The 19,772-nt window shown below is 46.0% G+C and overlaps 1 protein-coding gene across 2 annotated transcripts in view; it reads right to left on the reverse strand.

The window, feature by feature from the left end:
• Window positions 1–8,029: 8,029 nt before the first annotated feature.
• The window catches only part of PLD5 (phospholipase D family member 5), a 237,294-nt gene continuing 225,551 nt past the window's right edge, over window positions 8,030–19,772 (reverse strand). For both annotated transcript variants that reach the window (XM_047755409.1, XM_047755410.1), the window contains 4 exons: window positions 17,493–17,629; window positions 14,256–14,424; window positions 11,463–11,580; window positions 8,030–9,147 (listed from right to left, as the gene is read on the reverse strand). In XM_047755409.1, the coding sequence (XP_047611365.1) occupies window positions 8,882–9,147; window positions 11,463–11,580; window positions 14,256–14,424; window positions 17,493–17,629 (690 nt within the window). In that variant the 3' untranslated portion in view covers window positions 8,030–8,881. The remainder of the gene's footprint in view (window positions 9,148–11,462; window positions 11,581–14,255; window positions 14,425–17,492; window positions 17,630–19,772) is intronic.

Below are 19,772 nucleotides of genomic sequence, written 5' to 3' on the forward strand. Positions count from 1 at the left end.
ATCCGTGAGGATGCAGGTTCCATCCCTGGCCTCACTCAGTGGGTTAAGGATCCGGTATTGTGGTGAGCTGTGGTGTAGGTCACAGATGCGACTCAGATCCAGCAATCCTGTGGCTGTGGTGTAGGCTGGCAGCTGTAGCTCTGATTCAGCTGCTGGCCTGGGAACTTCCATGTGCTGCAGGTGCAGCCCTAACAAAGACAAAGAAAAGAAAAAAGAGAGTGGAGTCTCCATTGCCCCCAGCCCTAGGGAGATACTGCGCACAAGCCAGCGTGCGCTGACTCTCAACACTAATTGCTCCAGGAGCACCTCCTCCCAGTGCCAGAACCCCAGGTGGGGGAGCCTGGCGTGGGACCAGAACTCTCACTCCTGTGGGTGAGCCTCTGCGACATAGCTACTTTCCAGTTTGTGGGCCGCCCACCTGGTGGGCATGGGGTGGCTTATAGCATAGTCGCTCCTCCTCCCAGCTCCACGTGGCCTCCTCTTTGCCTTTTGGGGTAGGACATCATCGTTGGTAGTTTCCAGTCTATTTTGTTCTTGGTGGTTCCGCAGTTGGTTGTAGTTTTGTTGCTTTCGTGAGAGAAGCTGAGCTCCAGTCCTTCTCCTCCATCTTCATCCCGTCTTCCACATCACTTTTATGTGAATACCTACCAAGTGTTGGCTAAGTGACCAACTTCCAAAAAAGATTTGTTTTCCACTCATCAATTAAATGGTAGTTTTTGTGGTGTTCTTTTCCCTTTCGAAGGACTGCCCACAATGAAAGACAGAACACATAACTATGGACCTTCTTTGGCCCAATTTAGTGGGAACGAAGCTGGGACCCCAACTCCTCCTTCCCTCCCAAAGTATCTTAAAGACCTGTCTTCCTCCATCAGACCTCTTAGGAGGAGTTTTACGTCCATCTTCTACAAATCCCTGTAAACTTGCTCCTTGGCTGAATTATTCAGCGTATCATGAGCAAATTTTGCATTTATTAAGTCAGTTGCCAGAATGTACATATAAAAGCAATTTCTAAATGTATAATAACATATCTGCCTCTCCTGAACTTAGGGTGTGTTCTAAGCCTCATTTTCCTCATATTAAAAAAAAATGATGGTTTTGGGCTTCAGAAGATGTAGTTTTTCTTCCACTTTCAGCAATCTGTGTCTATTGTTCAGTCACCTGCTAAAAGGCTTTTTCATTTCCATTCTCAATGCCTCTAATTCATCTTTGCGAGCCTTGGATATTTGGTTACAATTGATTTGATATAGTGTAAATCCAGGTGATTTACTGTGAAGACTTGCAGTGGGAGTCTGTCTGATCAAAACCTGGTTTACTACAGCAGTTTTTTCCACCTCCTCATTGACTTAGAAATGAGGACAGCTTTAACCTTGGCGAGTGTGCCAGGCCCTCTGGAGTGCAAAGAACGGACAGGTTATGTCAATTGCTGTGAGTTTATTTGTGTCAATACACAAGAAGTAAGGAAGACAAGACAGTAGCCCAGCAACTGCCAAGTCCAGCCTCATTGTTCAGGAGCCCATCATTACTCCAGTAACCTCAGGGCAGAAACGGTGACTCAACAAGAACTCTAATTGTCTTAACTGCAGAAGCAGCTGCTGTGGCGACTCTAAGGTGGCACCATCAGGGTATTTAACTCTTCTCTGCATCTATTTTGGCTGCTTTTACTGCTACTCATTTACCTTCTGTATCTTATATTCAGGCCCTCTAAAGGCTCTGGTTAGTCAGGCAGGTACCATCCCAGGTCACCCCCTGCCCCCTGGCCTGTGAGTCAGTTTCTTTGAGTCAGGGATGAACCTCGGTATAATTAGCTGTGGCCAGCATGAAGCATTCACATGACAGAAAACTTTTTTTTTTTTTTTTTTAGGGCCATACCTGTGGCATATGGAGGTTCTCAGGCTGGGGGTTGAATCGGAGCTGAAGCTGCCGGCCTACACCACAGCCACAGCAACACCAGATCCAAGCTGCATCTGCGACCTACACCACAGCTCACGGCAATACTGGATCCTTAACCCACTGAGCAGAGGCCAGGGATCAAACCTGCGTCCTCATGCTAGTCAGATTCGTTTCCGCTGAGCCATGACAGGAACTTCCACAAAAAACATATTTTTGCTCATGTAGGGAACTATGGGTGTGCTCTCTCCAGTACTCCAGGAAAACTATAAATCCAATATGAATATGACATACAGCTTTACTGCTGGGAACAAAAGACCTTTAGTTTCTCAGTTACACATTTGTGTGTGTGTATTACTTTTAATAACATGCACCTTCGAAAGAAGGAGATAGTCTGTACTTTTATGTAAAACCCAGTGAAACTGTAGTTAATCTAACACACAAATATTGTGGGATCATATTTTCTGAGTCGTCTTTTTTTTTTTTTTGTCTTTTTAGGGCCGCACCCATGGCATATGGAGGTTCCCAGGATAGCGGTCTAATCGGAGCTGTAGCCGCTGGCCTACACCACAGCCACAGCCATAGAAACACCAGATCGAAGCCACATCTGCAACCTACACCACAGCTCATGGCAATGCCGGATCTTTAACCCAAAGGGTGAGGCCAGGGATCGAACCTGCATCCTCATGGATGCTAGTCAGATTCGTTTCTGCTGAGCCACGGCAGGAACTCCTCTGATTTGTCTTTAAAGACCTTTCCCCATTTATATGCGAGAGTCACATATAATTTTACTATTTTTAACCCCGGAAACTGAGGTTATAAGCTCTGCTGTATACCTATGTGGAGACTCCCTAAAGTAGAAATCGTTTGTATTTTTGTCTAATGAGGGGCTCAAAAATTTTCAGTCATTCCTCAGAACTTTCCACCCATAAGAGAGTCTATAGGGAGTTAAGAATTTTTCAACTTGTCTAAGACTAAAAGGAATAGATTTGAGAGCCAGATACAAAAGGAGGACTTTCCCCCTTACTGATTTTTCTCTCGTATGAATAAAAATAAATACTCATACTATTCACCCTTACCATGATTTAATTGAACATTCATACATAAATTATTTCTCATTGGACCATTAGTCCAATTAAAAAAAAAAAAAAAAAAAGAGGAGTTCCCGTCCTCTTGGTTAACGAATCCGACAAGGAACCATGAGGTTGCGGGTTCGATCCCTGGCCTTGCTCAGTGGGTTAAGGATCTGGCATTGCCGTGAACTGTGGTGTAGGTTGCAGACGTGGCTTGGATCTGGGGTTGCTGTGGCTCTGTCGTAGGCTGGCAGCTACAGCTCTGATTAGACCCCTAGCCTGGGAACCTCCATATGCCGCAGGAGCGGCCCAAGGAATGGCAAAAAGGTAAAACAAAAAAACAAAAACCATGAAATCATAGCATTCAGAAAATGTGGATAGGAATTCCATTGTGGGTCATCAGTGACGAACCCAACTAGCATCCATGAGGACACAGGATTGATCCCTGGCCTTGCTTGGTGTGTTAAGAATCTGGCATTGCTGTGAGTTGTGGTGTAGGTCATAGATGCAGCTTGGATCCTGCGTTGCTACATCTGTGGTGTAGGCTGGCAGCTGTAGCTCCAATTTGACCTCTAGCCTAGGAACTTCCACCATATGCTGAAGGTGTGGCCCTAAAAAGACAAAAGACGAAAGAAAGGAAGAAAAGAAAGAAACTGCTGATAAAGCCAAATTTTTTATTGACTATTGCAGACTCAGAAAGTTGGTTTAGTAAGCCTTTGCAAAACTCTCAAATGACAGCTTTAAAAGGAATATACCTCTTTAGATTTTTTCTCTTTATAGAAAGGGTATCTACCTTCAGCACATACCATATACATTCTTTCGGAGAAGAGACTTTGCCTCAAATCCTAATTACTTTAGTGAATCCACAAAGTGTATCCTTGTGGCTGTTAGCAAAGGCGCTGTGCTGAGCACACCCAATAGGTTTGGCTTGAACAGGTCCTCAACCTGAGTGGCCAAATGGGAAGGGAGTTTGTACATTTGGAGGTGGAGGTTTGGTGACTTTCAAGGTATCTTCTAACCCTGAGAGTCAATACGGGTTGGTTGAGCAGACAGCGGGTGTATCTGATCATGGATTGGAGCCTGGAAAGAATAGAGCGGGTGGATGAGAACAGGAGGCAGCCGGATGCCATCCACAAAGTCCTGGGTTGTCTCTGGACCAGAGTGTGGAGCTGGGTCTCTCCAGTGGCTTCTTTACTTTAAAAAAGGATCCTTTATGTATTCAGAACAAATGCATATTGGAAACAGTCTTTCAGGCTAGGGGTCCAGTCGAAGCTACAGCTGCCAGCCTACGCCGCAGCCACAGTAATGAGATCTGAGCCATGCCTACAACATACACTACAGCTCATGGCAACGCTGGATCCTTAACCCGCTGAGCCATGCCTACAACATACACTACAGCTCATGGCAACGCTGGATCCTTAACCCGCTGAGCCATGCCTACAACATACACTACAGCTCATGGCAACGCTGGATCCTTAACCCGCTGAGCCAGGGATCAAGCCCGCATCCTCATGGACCCTAGTCGGGTTTGTTAACTGCTGAGCCACAAAGGGAACTCCGGAAACAAACTCTTTAAAAACAAATAGAAACAGGAATACTGTTACAGTGATGCTTTCTTGGGCAAATATACAAAATTGTGGGACTGTCGCTACTGGACCAGCTGTGTTTACATTATTTGGTGCATAAAGTACAGCTTGGGTACTGATCAGAGAGCCTTTGTTTCTGAGATCAAGCTGAGGAGGAAAAGAAATGCCTCATCTCACAGAAGGAAAAAAATCCATCTAACACACATTTACTTCTGAAAATAAAATTGAGCATGTGGTTATATGAAAGTTTTGAGAATTTTAATGATGTCCTCAAATCCAGCCCTTTGTGACACCAATTTATTTAGGGATCTTCAGGTTAATAATATAGAATTGTTCAGGCACAACTTTATCCTATTTACATAAAGAAACATTAAAAAGTCAAGATTTCTTCCGTAACAGAATTATAAGTTTAGTAATTGAACATAACAGAAGAAAAATGCATAATAACCTATTAAATCTCATATTTCTTTTCATAAAATTGCCCAGAGCATAAGCAGTCAGTGACCTTTTTTGGAACTCTGTAAATGCAAGACTGCTAATGGGTCAAACATAAGAAAATTTGATTTTTATGCTTTCAGGAAACTTCTGAAGTATACCTATCTAGTCACCATAAAAAAACGATGTCTTTCTAATTCAGCCGACAACGGGAACTCTCTCAAACATGAAATGTGGGCCATGAACTGGAATCAACTTCAGGGCTATTCAAAAGCCTCCCCCAACTTAAAACAATAAGGTAAGATAAGGTAAGATAATAAGGTAAGCTATTGAGTTACTGATATGTAGAAAGAAAAGGAAAGATGCTAAGTCATAGGGAATGGAAAAATGCTGAATATGGATTATCAGTCTGCCTTAGACCAAATGGACACTGTAACAATTTATCCTTCAAAAGGCTCATAATAAAGTGCTCCCATTCACTGGGAATAAGTCCAGAAAACTGAAGAATCCAACATTCATTCGCAATATATGGGGCTGTTTCTACGGGACTGAGTTTGAATAACTAATAGCGAAGTTATCTTTCATCATAGAACACAACGGTCCTATTGCAAGTGAAAGTAGCTTTTTACCTTCCTTAAATGTTGTAAATAATGGAATGAATTTTGGACAGAGAAACTCACACAAGTGGTAATACATACAAAAAAAAAAAAAAGGCATATTCTGGGATAGAATTCCTGAGGCAGATGGCTCTGGGATCTGATTTTCTGATTTTATCAGGAAATTCTTATGGTCTTTTTTTTTTTTTTTCACCTTTAGCTCCATAAAAGGTTCTAAAAACAATCAAAACTCAGAATGAATCAAAGTCACTTGTGAATAGCCATAGGCTGGTGGGAAACGAGCTTCTGCCGGTCCCAGGTTCAGCGAGGCACTTTTAACAAGCCAGTAACTGCAGGAAGAAGACAGTTTTCAAGGGGTAAGATCAAACAAAAATATGATCAGACCCATCTCACCAAGAACCAAATCAGAAAAGAGACAAAGAGCAGCACAAACACAGCCCAGATGAGAAGAGCGGTGCCCAGAGCGACACAGATGCAGTTTCCCACAGCCCTTTCACTTCTGTTCCTGAGTCTGCTTGGACTCCTTTTTTTTTTTTTTTTTTTGTCTTTTTAGGGCCACACCCAGGGCATATGGAGGTTCCCAAGCTAGGGGTCCAATTGGAGCTACAGCTGCCGGCCTACCCCACAGCCGCAGCAACCCCAGATCCGAGCCCCGTCTGTGACCCACACCACAGCTCACAGCAATGCCAGATCCTTAACCCACTGAGCCGGGCCAGGGATTGAACCCGCAACCTCATGGTTCCTAGTTGGATTCGTTAACCACTGAGCCGCGAAGGGAACTCCTTCTTTGACTCTTTTCGAGACGTTAGATTTACATCGAGTTCCACGAGCCTTTGGAAATCCATGAAGCATCTCTTTACAAAGTCCTTGAAGGGCAGTGGGGACATTTTCAGTGTGCTGCGCTTCTGGCATTTTCAGGAACTCATTGTGTGGTGTTTACAGAGCATGGACGGAACCCACAATGTCCCATTTCCTTTCCAGTGGTCTGATAAGCTGTGATTCATTTATCAGCTATACCAGTGGCCAGTGGCAGGGCGCTGGAGGCCAGCGGTATTAATATTTGACAGTGGGGATCAGTTATTTGATGTGGGGGGGTTCTCAGAGTTGTGTGGTTTGGGAGGAGAGCAGGCTGCATAAAACCTGGTGAGGAGTTCCTGCTGTGGCTCAGCGGTAATGAACACGATCTTTATCCATGAGGATGCGGGCTCTAACCCTGGGCTCGCTCTGTGGGATCCAGTGTTGCCGTGTGCTGCAGGGTAGGTCACAGACGCCACATGGATCCTGCGTTGCTGTGGCTGTGGTGCAGGCTGGCAGCCTCAATGGCAGCTGAAGGGAGCAGGAAGAGAGCTATGTTTTTAAGAGTAACAGGTTTTTATGAATGACTGGGGGCTTCTTAGTGAAATTCTGAATCCCTACTGGCCAGCTCCTAAGACTCTAATATTGACAGTCTCCCCAATCCCTCCCTTGGGTGCCTGGTTCAGCATCCGGTAAAGCAACGTGGCGAAACCCCAAGAAGGAACGTTAATCACGAGATGACCAACGACAGCCATTCTACACCAAGGGAACCCACTGGCCATCACGCCTCCTGGCATATTAGACATTGAGCCTCTAGAGATACAAAGACAATTGAGATTGCTTTTTTTTTTTTGGTTGGTCAAAAAACATGTCTCTGCAGTCCTAAAGAAGACGCTCAAACACGCGGACTCATTTTGCGATGATGTTATTTATGCCAAAGTTGACCCAACAAAACGTCCCATCAAAAAGGATGGCAGTCCAGATCTCCGGCAGGGCTTCTGCGTTGCCGTGTCCACCCACAGTTGCGACTGGGAGCTGTGGGGTCGTTTCCACGGGTGGCTTCTCTGGGAGAACCTGTCCTTGATGATATCAGGGTACCACAAAAGTTTATTTTGAGGAAAAAAGAGGATACATCATAATGCTTAGCATTTATATAGGTTCTTTTGATTTCAAAACAAGGTATAAATAGTTTCTACTGTGACGACATCTTCGCGAGGTAGGTGCTTATCACTGTCCCTACGTTACCATAGAAACCCAAGGCCAAGACGTGCAGGACTCTGTTCCAGGCCAGAGAGAATCAGGAGCAACATGAAGCCTAGGTGTCCTGAAGGGCTCCTGCCCTGGGCTCTGAAGAGGCCAGGCCTCCCTCTAGTATAGCAACAATCTCCATTAATACAGGGTTATCTATTTTATAGATATAAAACAACAAGACACAAGGACATCACAGAACAAGAATTCAGGATGTTTGTTTCTTAGTAAAATATGTTAAGCACAGTATTTAAATCGCATCTCTCTGAAAAGCATTTGGTATATTAAATAGCAGAAGGTATATTAAATAGCTCTATAAACGTTTGCTGGCATACTCTTAACAGCGTAAGGATCCTAAAGAAATGAACATCCGCTTATCAACACCATCAACTAAACAAAAATGTGAAAACCTACTTTATTCTCCTAATGCAGGCGTAATAGCTTGCTGAATATTAGCAGGCGGCTACATAATTTTTCTGAGCTTGAGAGGAAGGATACATATTGCTGGCTGTGGTTTTAAAATCTCGATTTGGTAGGGAAAAGTGCAGTTGAAGGGTGAAAATTAGAGACTGCTTTTTACAGTTTGCATCCATTCTGAGCAATCCATCCATTTTCAAAAGATACAGTCACACTTGGAGCTCATGTTTGGGTGACGAGAGGGATGCTACCTACTATTTGGTGAGAAGAGAAAAGGATGGAAACTAAAAGCTGTGGTACTAGGGAAAAAAATGCACGAGGAGGTACCGAGGGCGTTTTCCCAAGGGTGTTGGAGATGGGCAGGAGATGTGAGCTGTTCACGCTCACATGACGGGGTAGGTCTTGGAAACGGGTTCCAAAGACAAACAACGGATGCGATCAGTCTCGTCTCTGGGGCAACATCCCCTAAGTCAGCGGTTCTCAGAATGGGTGTCAAAGAGCTTACCTCATGCGAAGCTTCCGAAGAACTGACCAGGGGGTCAGTAGAAAAAAGTTCTAAAACTCGAAAGGAAGAGGCATCAAAGTCTTAAAATTGGTATGCAAACGTAAAAACGAACTTCCAAGCCAAAAGGACATTCTCCGTCCGAGGTGACAGATACAAAAGTCTTCAATTGAGAGGTACGCGCCGCTACGATATTGTTCGATGTTACATGTCATTCAGAGAATATTTTTTTTGATGTGTGCTTTTCCCCTAAAAAAGACATAGTAAATTGTGTTTCTCTCCTCAAGTCCTCTTTATAGAAATGTGAAATACAAGGTTGGTTCATTCAGATGATACGCTCGAGGGGTCCTTTCCACTTGCATTGTAGGTGGCAGTTTTGTTGGAGGGGGGTCTGAGTTTGAAGAGGCCTGAGCAGTTCGGCTGCTTGGTGGGCTGCAAGGTTCGGGCGTAGGGCGAGTACCAGTCCCTCTCAAATACATCCTTAAGTTGCTTAATGATGCTTGTGTTGTTCCTCACATCTGCCTGGTTGATGACAAGTCCCGTGCCAGCATTCTGGGTAAAGTCATTCCCTACCCAGTCAAAATTTCCTGCAAAAGACAAAGGAAGATGACAGAGACCTAAGATCCACAGGGGAACAGTCTCCATTTGATGAGATACAGAGCAGATTCTATTTAAAAAAAAAAAAAAATACCGGGGAATAGTGACAGGGAGACTGAATCGTGTTGACAGCTCATCAAAAAAAATTCCAAGAAGGCTTCCATATGGCATATTAATATTTGCATATTATTTTGGCATTTTCTTCAGCTTTGCTCAACTTGAAACTCAAAACAGGGACTCTGATGTTCTTTTTTGGTAAATGTTATTTCTTATTGACATTCACAAGGCCCCCTAAATACAGCAACATTTAAAATATATAGGAATACACTTAAAAATCCTGTGAACAATTACTACCTTCTCAACAAGACAACATCGAATCCATATGTACCACGAGGGATTCTAATTATAATGCTCAGAAGCCTTCACATCAGAGAACAAGCCACCGCCAGAGAAGGAGAACCAGTTGCTAACTAAACACACAAAACCCTCCTCGGGCGGGCTGTAAATCATTGCCCAGTTTCAGGATCAGGCTCCTCAGCCTGGGAATCAGGGCAGCAACACAAAACAAAACAACACAAAACCACCTCATTTCATTCTACTCTCATTAATGAACATGAGGAAATCTAAATGAACACATCTTGGGTCACTGAAAGGCATGCCATGAATAAAATAATATTCTCATATTCTAGAACCGCTGGAACGATACACACTTTTAAACATTTTAATATCCCATTCTACCAATAAGAGCCACCGCTATTCAAAATGGGAAGGGACAGAGCATCTCCACCCTGAGCCAGCAGGTGGTTAACTCTCGGGCGGTCCATGGCAGTGTCTTCTGAAGGCTGCAGGGGCTGCCCTGGATGCAAGACCTAGCTCTAAAATCTTCCCTTTACATCTGTAGCTTTCATTCATTTCCTATCTTATGGCCTGACTTCCTTATTTCTAAACTGCAAGTGATGAAAACTGCTTTCCCTATCGATAATGTTCCTGTGAGAGTCAAATAAGATAAACCACATGCTTTAAGGGGCATGTTTCTTACGCACTCACCAAATTTGGAAAGAAAGAATACAAATTCTATATTCCTTCGTTCCACATACACGGTTTTCTTTTCCGCTCTGAGACTGCTGCTTCATCTGCACAACGTGATGATCAGCCTGCGGTTTTGAGATTTACGCACCCTCATTTGCGAGACCGTAACTTTTACTCTGCCTGCACTGGTTCCAGTAAAGGGGCCACCCTGGACTCATACCCACAATGGGAGAGTAGAAGAGATATGATCCAGGAGAAAATAATGCTACCAACACGTGCTGTTTCTGTGCCTGGAACTTTGTTACCTGAGTAATGAGAGCTAACTTGAATCGGGTGTTATCGCTGTGTCAGGGGCTTTTATTTTATTTCATTTTATTTTATTTTTTGGTCTTTTTGCCATTTCTTGGGCCCCTCCCGCGGCATATGGAGGTTCCCAGGCTAAGGGTCGAATCGGGGCTGTAGCCACCGGCCTACACAACAGCCACAGCAATGCGGGATCCGAGTCGCATCTGCAACCTACACCACAGCTCACGGCAACGCTGGATCCTTAACCCACTGAGCAAGGCCAGGGATCTAACCCGCAACCTCACGGTTCCTAGTCAGATTCGTTAACCACTGGGCCACGATGGGAACTCCATTGAATGTATTACTTCATTTAAGCTTCACCCTACTTCACCCTAAGAAGAAGAAACTATTACTAGCCTCATCTGACAGATGGGAAAACTGAGGGTTAGAGAGCTTAAGAAAACTGTCCAAAGTTAGATATTTTTTAAAATGGCAGGGGAGGAGTTCCCGTCACAGCTCAGTGGTTAACGAATCCGACTAGGAACCATGAGGTTGCGGGTTCAATCCCTGGCCTCGCTCGGTGGGTTAAGGATCTGGTGTTGCCACGAGCTGTGGCGTGGGTCGCAGACGTGGCTCAGATCCAGCGTTGCTGTGGCTGTGGTGTAGGCCAGCAGCTGCAGCTCTGGTTCGACCCCTAGCCCAGGAACGTCCATATGCCATGGGTGTGGCCCTAAAAAGCAAAAATTAAAATAAAATAAAATAAGGCAAAGGGATCATGGAATTTCTACAAAACAGTTGTGAAAAGACATCACCTACCGTCCCCTAGCATCTGAAGCGAGTCACTCACATGAGATGTTTGGTTGAAGATGCCTTTGCTGTCACTCTACTGCTTCCTGCCCTCCAAGGCCCCCCTTGCACTGGGGGGCCTCCCTCACCATATGGGGTACAGCTGGGGCCACACCGACAGGAGCCGCACAGGCCAGACACCTACCAATATAAGCTGCGCCGTCTGTCACCATGTACTTGTTGCGATTTAACTTGGGGAAGGTGTGATTCTTCTGTTCTTTTGTTGTAACACAAGCGTTCTCTCTTTCCAGATCAAAAAACTTCTGTAAAACAATAAACACACACATACACACATACATAATAAAGCAGACCAATAGAGAATATTTGGGGTTTGGTTCAAGCACAAAAGGGTTTCTTATTCAAATAAATGTCAACTATAGGCCTCATAGTGAGTCATTAAGCCACAAGCTTGTTACGTTGTAGAGATGAAGCTTTTTTTTGGCTTTTTAGGACCACACCCGCAGCATATGGAGGTTCCCAGGCTAGGGGTCCAATCGTGGCTGTAGCCATTGGCCTAGGCCACAGTCACAGCAACGCAGGATCTGAGCCGCGTCAGTGACCTACATCACAGCTCACGGCAATGCTGGATCCTCAACCCATGGAGTGAGGCCAGGGATTAAACCTGCATCCTCACAGATCCTAATCGGATTCGTTTCTGCTGCACCATGAAGGGAGCTCCAAGATGAAGCTATTTTTGCTCTCAAATATATATAGGCAACAAGAAAGGAAATTAGCATGCTCACCTAGGTCTATAATGAACACTTTTAAGCAATCAAATGAACACAAAATCCATTCTTCTAATAGGGTACGGGTTGGGAGCTGTTTAATTCTCACTGTCTTAGTCATCAGGATGCACTGGCATTTGAAGTACGCCCCAGGGTGCCTTCTGTCAGGCATGCCAACGCACTGAATTCTTACATGTTGCATATATTATAAGATGCAGCAAAAAAAAAAAAAAAAAAAAAGGCAGCAAGCCCATGTCAGTGACTAGCTGAATTAATTGGGGATTTGCAAAGGTCAAAAAAAGATCTTGGGAAAAGAACACATACTTTCCAACAGAATGCCTAAGTCTACAAGTCCTTTTAATAGGCAACTCAACCAGCCATCGCCACGCAGGATCCTTAACGTACTGAGCAAGGCCAGGGATTAAACCCGCATCCTCATGGATACTAGTCCGGTTCTTAACCTGCTGAGCCACAATGGGAACTCCCTATTTTCTGCATTCTGGTGCTTTGACAGCTGGGGTCTTGCTGAGCATGGAGGGGCTCCGCTCCAGGGAATGAAGACTAAAGGGAGAGTCGCCACCTTAGGCTGAAGTCATAAATGCCTCAGTGCCAACCCCCATCTCTCTGTTCTTCGGATTGCCCTGGGGACGTGGGGGCTCAAGGCCATCTTGGAAGCCAGGTGCCCAAGTTGACAGCAGAGCCCCCGTTGTCCTGGGTCCCTGAATGCTTCATGGGAAATAGCACTGTCACCTGAAGAGGGCCTGGCACTCAGTAGAGGAGGGTCTCAGGGTATACTTGTGGGGTGACTGTGGTGGAGGTTGGGAAAAGCTGAGACCTCAAGATGAGTGGCATTGGTCAGCTAAGGCCCACAGAAAGGTGTTGCAGGAGAGGGAGCAGCATGCACAACACAAGGGCCCGAGGGGAGGAAGAGGATGCTAGCTGTGGACATCAGAGGAGGCTTAGAGATGAGCTAGAGTTAGCACACTGCAGGTAGTCCAAGGAGTTCCCGCTGTGGTGCAATGGGATTGGTGGTTTTCCTGGAGCACTGGGACGCACAGCCTGGCACAGTGGGTTAAGGATCTGGTGTTGCTCCGAAACTATAGTGTAGGTCACAACTGCAGCTCAGATTTGATCCCTGGCACGGGAACTCCATATGCCACGGGGCGGCGAAAAAAGAAAAAATAAAAAGCAAGTAAGTACAAACCTCAATCTAGCCTCCCTCAAAGGATTCGGAGATGGATTAGCATGTGGCCCAGGGACCCTGGAGCAAGTTCAGGAACCCAGCTTGAGGGCCTTCAGGGCTGGGGTGGGGTGGGGTGGGGGGTCTGTGCTGGTTCATGTTCAAATGCCCTCTTGGTCATAGTCTTACAAATCAGAACACTAGGTGAAGGAGAACGTTCAAACCAAATGAGACGATGCAACACAAAGTGTGTGTAGGGAGGACGAGGCTGGGAGGCCACCAGGAAACTCGGGTTCCAGGCTCCCCTCCTTTTTGGCATATGATTGTTTTGAAATTTTATTTAGTTTTTTGTTTATTTGTCTTTTTAGGGCCACACGTGTGGCATACAGAAGTTCCCAGGCTAGGGGTTGAATTGGAGCTGTAGCCGCTGGCCTACACCACAGCCACAGCAACACAGGATCCGAGCCGCGTCTGCGACCAACACCACAGCTCATGGCAATGCCAGATCCTTAACCCATCGAGCGAGGTCAGGGATCGAACCCGCAACCTCATGGTTCCTAGTCAGATTTGTTTCTGCTGCGCCACAGTGGTGAAATTTTACTTAACCTGTCTGTAGAGTTATTCTTCACTCTCAAAGACTACTGTCCTGGGAGTTCCCATGGTGGTGCAGCAGACATGAATCCATCTAGTATCCATGAGGACACAAGTTCGATCCCTGGTCTTGCTCAGCTGGTCGGGGATCCATCATTGCTGTGAGTTGTAATGTAAGTCGCAGATGCAGCTCTAGTCCAGCATTGCTGTGGCTGTGGTGTAGGCCAGTAGCTGCAGCTCTCATGCCACTCCCTAGTCTAGGAGCTTCCATGTGCTGCAGGTGTGGCCCTAAAAAGCAAAAAAGCAAAAAACAAAACACCCCCCCCCCAAAGACTACTATCTTTGTTCTGATGGGACGTTCACATGTAGGTGTGTGCTTGGCACTCTCACAGACGTGTGAAGGAAAAAAACTTTGAATGTCGTAACTCAGGATAATACTTACAACTTTCAAACTGCAGTTGGCTATTTCAGTGCAAATAGCTTTAAGAGACGAAATAAAGTTAAACGTGAGAGGGTCCGTTTCCTTCCAGAAGCTGATGAGGAGTCGAACTTTAACACTCCGTAAAACCAAGGCTTCTCGTATTTTCCCGTCCAAGTCTGGCCAGTAAGTCCTGTGGAAATCACATCCATAGAGAGAAAAATCCAGAACACAAGTTAGTTTGGGGAAAGACATGAGACCACAGAGAATGCTGACTGTTAGCTTGGTCATTGCTTTGTGCTGTGATGTGAGAAACCTTAGAGGCTGTGTTGAAAAATTCCGCCTTCCTGCATTAGGGCGTTGAGAAATGGTGTTTGCCTGGACCTGTCCTGCCTAAAACGAGGTCTCCCACTGTCAGGGCCTCAGGCTCTGTGGGCAGAGGACACGGACAGACTGACTGTCACCCCATGCCACCCTCCCTGCACCTGCAACTCCATCTGGGCCTCAGGTCACGTGTGCAAGAAGAATCCACTTGCCAGCAGAATTCCAGTTAAGGTCCTTGAGCCCCCCCCTGCCCCCCCAATGCTTATTCACCATCTCTTCTTTGAGCAGCCTCCCCCCTGCGCCCAAATGAGGTTCTATGCCGGTTATCCAAGCTTTCACGCACCCTTGTTTTCAAATGATTTCTGTTGTTGTTGCTGTCTTTTTTTTTTTTTTTTTTTAGGGTTGAACCTGCGGCATATGGAGGTTCCCAGGCTAGGGGTCGAATTGGAGCTACAGCAGTTTGAATTGGATTGAATCCACATCCTCATGGATACTATCGGGTTCGTTACTACTGAGCCACAATGGGAACTCCCAATTCACTGTTCAGACTAATGATATATTATTCAAAACCTGAGCCTGTCCCTTTCATGATAATGGCACGTCCAAAAGGCTCCTCTTTATATCCGACCCCAGGTTTCTGTTCTCCAATTTCCTCTGCTCCCTTATTTGCACCTGCTCATTCACCCGGGCGGGCTCCAGATCCAAGCTCCCTCTCCTCCTCCCGCTCCTTCAGCTCCTCCTGGTCTCCCTTCCCGGAGCAGTCTCATCTCAGTTCTGATCACCTGAAGGATACTTGCTCTGCTCCCTTCCGTTAGCTCTTGGCAAAAATCTAAATCCTGGATCAGTGCTATCGTTCCACTGGTGTATTTCTAGAGCCATAAAGCTGAGGACTACTGGAAAGAGTCTTCTTAACCTTGTGCAGACTGGAACAAACACAAATGCATTCAGGGCTCTTGAAACCTCCTGCTAATCCCTGTCCTTAGGTTGGGTCAGTTCCACCTCCTGTATCTTCTGTAAATGATTTTTTTTTTTGTCTTTTGTCCTTTTAGGGACACACTCGCGGCCTATGGAGGTTCCCAGGCCAGGGGTCGAATTGGAGCTACAGCCGCTGGCCTACGCCACAGCCACAGCCACGTTAGATCTGAGCCGCGTCTGTGACCTACACCACAGCTCACGGCAACACCAGATCCTTAACCTACTGAGCAAGGCCAGGGATTGAACCCGCAACCTCATGGTTCCTAGTCGGATTCGTTTCTGCTGCGCCACGACAGCCCATGACGGGAACTCCTGTAAATGATTTTTAATGTTGCCTCTCTCTGGGGGTTTCTTGCTTTTTCCTTTGTTTACAATATTTGGTCATGGTCTTGCTCAGCTTTCTACCCTACACGTCTTTTCTAGCCATATTACACCTTTATCGCCTTTTCTCCAGCTTGGAGGGCCAGGTATCCTCCCACTTCTCCCCAAGCGGTTCCCTTGGCCTTCTGCAACTGCACATGGTCAGACATCCCTTCCTGAAAATGTCTTCAACTTCTCCCTCGCTAGCTTCTTTTTCATTTGAGAAAAATAAGTAAATGACTCCCATTCTGAGACCCCTCCTTTGACTCTACACGGCTCTGTGGCTGATGCATGATCTCTTTCCTCTTTGAAATAAAACTTGTTGATAGTAGAATATAGAACCTCTGGGAGTTCCCACTGTGGCTCAGCAGTAATGAACCCGACTAGTATTCATGAGGATGTAGGTTCAATCCCTGGCTTCGTTCAGTGGGTTAAGGATCCAGCATTGCTGTGAGTTATGGAGTAGGTCGCAGATATGGCTCAGATTCTGCATTGTCGTGGCTGGTGTAGGCCAGCAGCAGCAGCTTTGATTTGATCCCTAGCCTGGGAACTTCCATATGCCACAGGTGTGGCCCTAAAATGCAGAATAATTTAAAAAAAATTAAAAAAAGAACGGCAGGCTTTACTTCCTTACCCCCGTGCACTCCTCAGCCTACTGCCCCAGTATTCTGCAATTTTCTCAAAGTCATCAGTGATATTCCATTTGCCAAATCCAACAAACATCATTCGATTCTTACTTTACTGTTAGACCACGCTACATGGGGCTATGCTGAAGGCTTTACAACAGCAAAGACAGATTTATTTGGGATCTGCAGAGATTGCAATTCTGGGTCTGCAGCTATGGGCCAGACACAGGCATGTCCCTGCATAGCAAAAAAAAAAAAGTATTTTATTATGCTTATGATATTTCAAACCTTAGGATTTTAAGTGAAAAGTCCTCAGAGACAGGAGTTCCCATCATGGTACAGCAGAAACAAATCCGACTAGGAACCATGAGGTTGCAGGTTCGATCCCTGGTCTCGCTCAGCGGGTTAGGGATCTGGCGTTGCCGGGAACGGTGGTGTAGGCTGCAGACACGGCTTGGATCCCGTGTTACCGTGGCTGTGGTGTGGACTGGCAGCTGTAGCTCCAACTCCTAGCCTGGGAACATCCATATGCCACCGGTGAGGCCCTAAAAAGACCAAGAAAAAAAAAAAAGAAAAATTACTCTCATGTTGGAGTTCCTTGGTGGTGCAGCAGGTTAAGGATTTTGCACTGTCGCTGCTGGGGCTCAGGTCCCTGCTGTGGCGTGGGTTTGATCAAGAATTTTGGCATTCTGCAGGTGTGGCCAAAAATAAAGTTGTTCTGATGCTTATAACACAAACTACTGAGTTAGTTCTGTGGGATGAGACTCCATGTGTCCTTCACATGGACTCAGGGAGGAGATGCATTCTGGGTGAGCATCCTGCATTCTGGGCGAGCTGCAAATGCACGCCGAGCAGATATGAGTGTTCCCAAACCCAGTGTGATCTGATAGCATCCCAGGGTCCAGGCTGGTTTCCCCTGGGTCCCCAGTCCAGTGCCTGGCCCTGGAAACCAGGTTCCAGGTTGAGACTCACTGACCTTTTGGTGCTCGTGCTGGAGATGGGCAGGTAGTCCGTGACCGCGATATACACGTATTGCTTGGCATCATCTATTACACTGTAGATGGCGTCGATGTCAAAGCTTCTGTTTTTAGGGCAAAAGAGTTTGGGAGAATTCTGTGAAGACACGAAAACCCAACTTTTAGAGTATTAATGGTTGTCATCTGAGGATTTCTCTTTTCAGTTGTGAGGTTTAAATTTGTTTAAATGGCAGTTCCCGTCGTGGCGCAGTGGTTAACGAATCCGACTAGAGACCACGAGGGTGCGGGTTCAATCCCTGGCCTTGCTCAGTGGGTTAAGGATCCGGCGTTGCCGTGAGCTGTGGTGTGGGTTGCAGATGTGGCTTGGATCCTGCGTTGCTGTGGCTGTGGCGTAGGCTGGCGGCTACAGCTCCAATTGGACCCCTAGCCTGGGAACCTCCATGTGCCATAGGAACGGCCCTAGAAAAGGCAAAAAGACAAAAAATAAAAAATAAAAAAATTTATTTAAATGAATCTTGGCTTCTAATCAATTTTTTTTTGCAAATCTACTTTCCGGTTCTTTTTTTTATTATTATTATTTTTTATTTTGTTGCTGTTGTTGTTGTTGCTATTTCTTGGGCCGCTCCCGCGGCATATGGAGGTTCCCAGGCTAGGGGTCGAATCGGAGCTGTAGCCACCGGCCTACGCCAGAGTCACAGCAACTCGGGATCCGCGTCTGCAACCTACACCACAGCTCACGGCAACGCCGGATCGTTAACCCACTGAGCAAGGGCAGGGACCGAACCCGCAACCTCATGGTTCCTAGTCGGATTCGTTAATCACTGCGCCACGACGGGAACTCCTACTTTCCAGTTCTTTATGAGATGAGACAAGTACATTTTCAGTCCTATCCAAGGCGAGGCATATAGAAATCAAGGTGTCATGGGATGGGTTTCAAATCTGTTAAGTCTGTTTGGGAGGGAATTCTTGTTTTCACTACACACGCCTCTACGTCGTTTATTTTTTTGGTCATTTTTGGCTGTCCTGCGGCATATGGAGCTCCGGGGCCAGGGACCAGATTGGAGCCACCGTTGTGACCTAAGCCACAGCTATGGCAACACCAGATCCTTAACCCACTGTGCCAGGCCGGGGATCAACCCTTGTCCCAGCAGTGTCCAAGAAGCCACCCATTCTGTTGTGTCACAGCAGGAGCTCCGGCACCTTAGAGTTTTAGGGGAGTGCTCCAGTTGGCTCCTGCCCGCCTCTCTGTGTGCTCCTGACTTTGCCTAGAGTCTTCTACGTTCTCTAAGCTCTAGTTCACGCACCGTCTCCTCCATGGAACCTTCCCCCCTCCTTTCCTGCTGCATCTGAGTGCATATGGAAGTTCCTCAGCCAGGGATCAAATCCAAGCTGCGGGTGCAACCTATGCTACAGCTGTGGCAACACCGGATCCTTAACTCTCTGTGCCGGGCTGGGGACGGAACTGGTGCCACCTCAGAGACAACGCTAGATCCTAAATCACTGTGCCACAGCAGGAACTCCTCCATGGAATTTTTTATCATCACCTAGAGGCTACTCCTTTTTATGTCCTCCCATAATATGATTTATTTGTTATATTATTTAGCATATTCAATTTTATAATTGCTTCCACTTGCCTCATCTCCTTGCCTAGACTGTTACTCACTTGATTTTTAGGGACTGTGTTTTACTCATTTTTCTAATTCCATTAACAAATTAAATATTCAAATTCATTAATTCCCCCAGCCTGTAGGGTCTGTTTTTAAAGTTCTTTAGGTTTGGGTTTTTTTTTTTTTTTTCCTTTTAGGGCCGCACATGCTGTATATGGAAGTTTCCAGGCTAGGGGTTGAATTGGAGCTACAACTACTGGCCTATACTATAGCCACAGCAACACAGGATCCAAGCTTCATCTGCCACCTATGCTGCAGCTTGCAGCAATGCCAAATCCTGAACCCACTGAGCGAGGCTGGGGAGTGAACCCACATCCTCAAGGATACTAGTTAGGTTCATTACCTGGCTGACCACAATGGGAACTCTAAGTTTCTTTAGGTTTAACACAGAGAGCTGTGGACCTTAGCTCTATCTAGATAGGAGCCTAAGCCAACTCCAAAAGGCGCCCAGATAGCCATGTTTTTGTTTGGTCAGTAATTTCTTGAACTTCCTTGCAATGTTCCAAAAACTGGACTTTGGTTTCAGGGATGAACAAATTTAGAAACAGTCACTGGTCTCTTTACATCTGTTATCATCTATTAAGTTTGAATACTGTGCCTCTGGTGATACAG

Source organism: Phacochoerus africanus, chromosome 12 (genome assembly GCF_016906955.1).
Source record: "Phacochoerus africanus isolate WHEZ1 chromosome 12, ROS_Pafr_v1, whole genome shotgun sequence".
Lineage (NCBI taxonomy): Eukaryota > Metazoa > Chordata > Mammalia > Artiodactyla > Suidae > Phacochoerus > Phacochoerus africanus.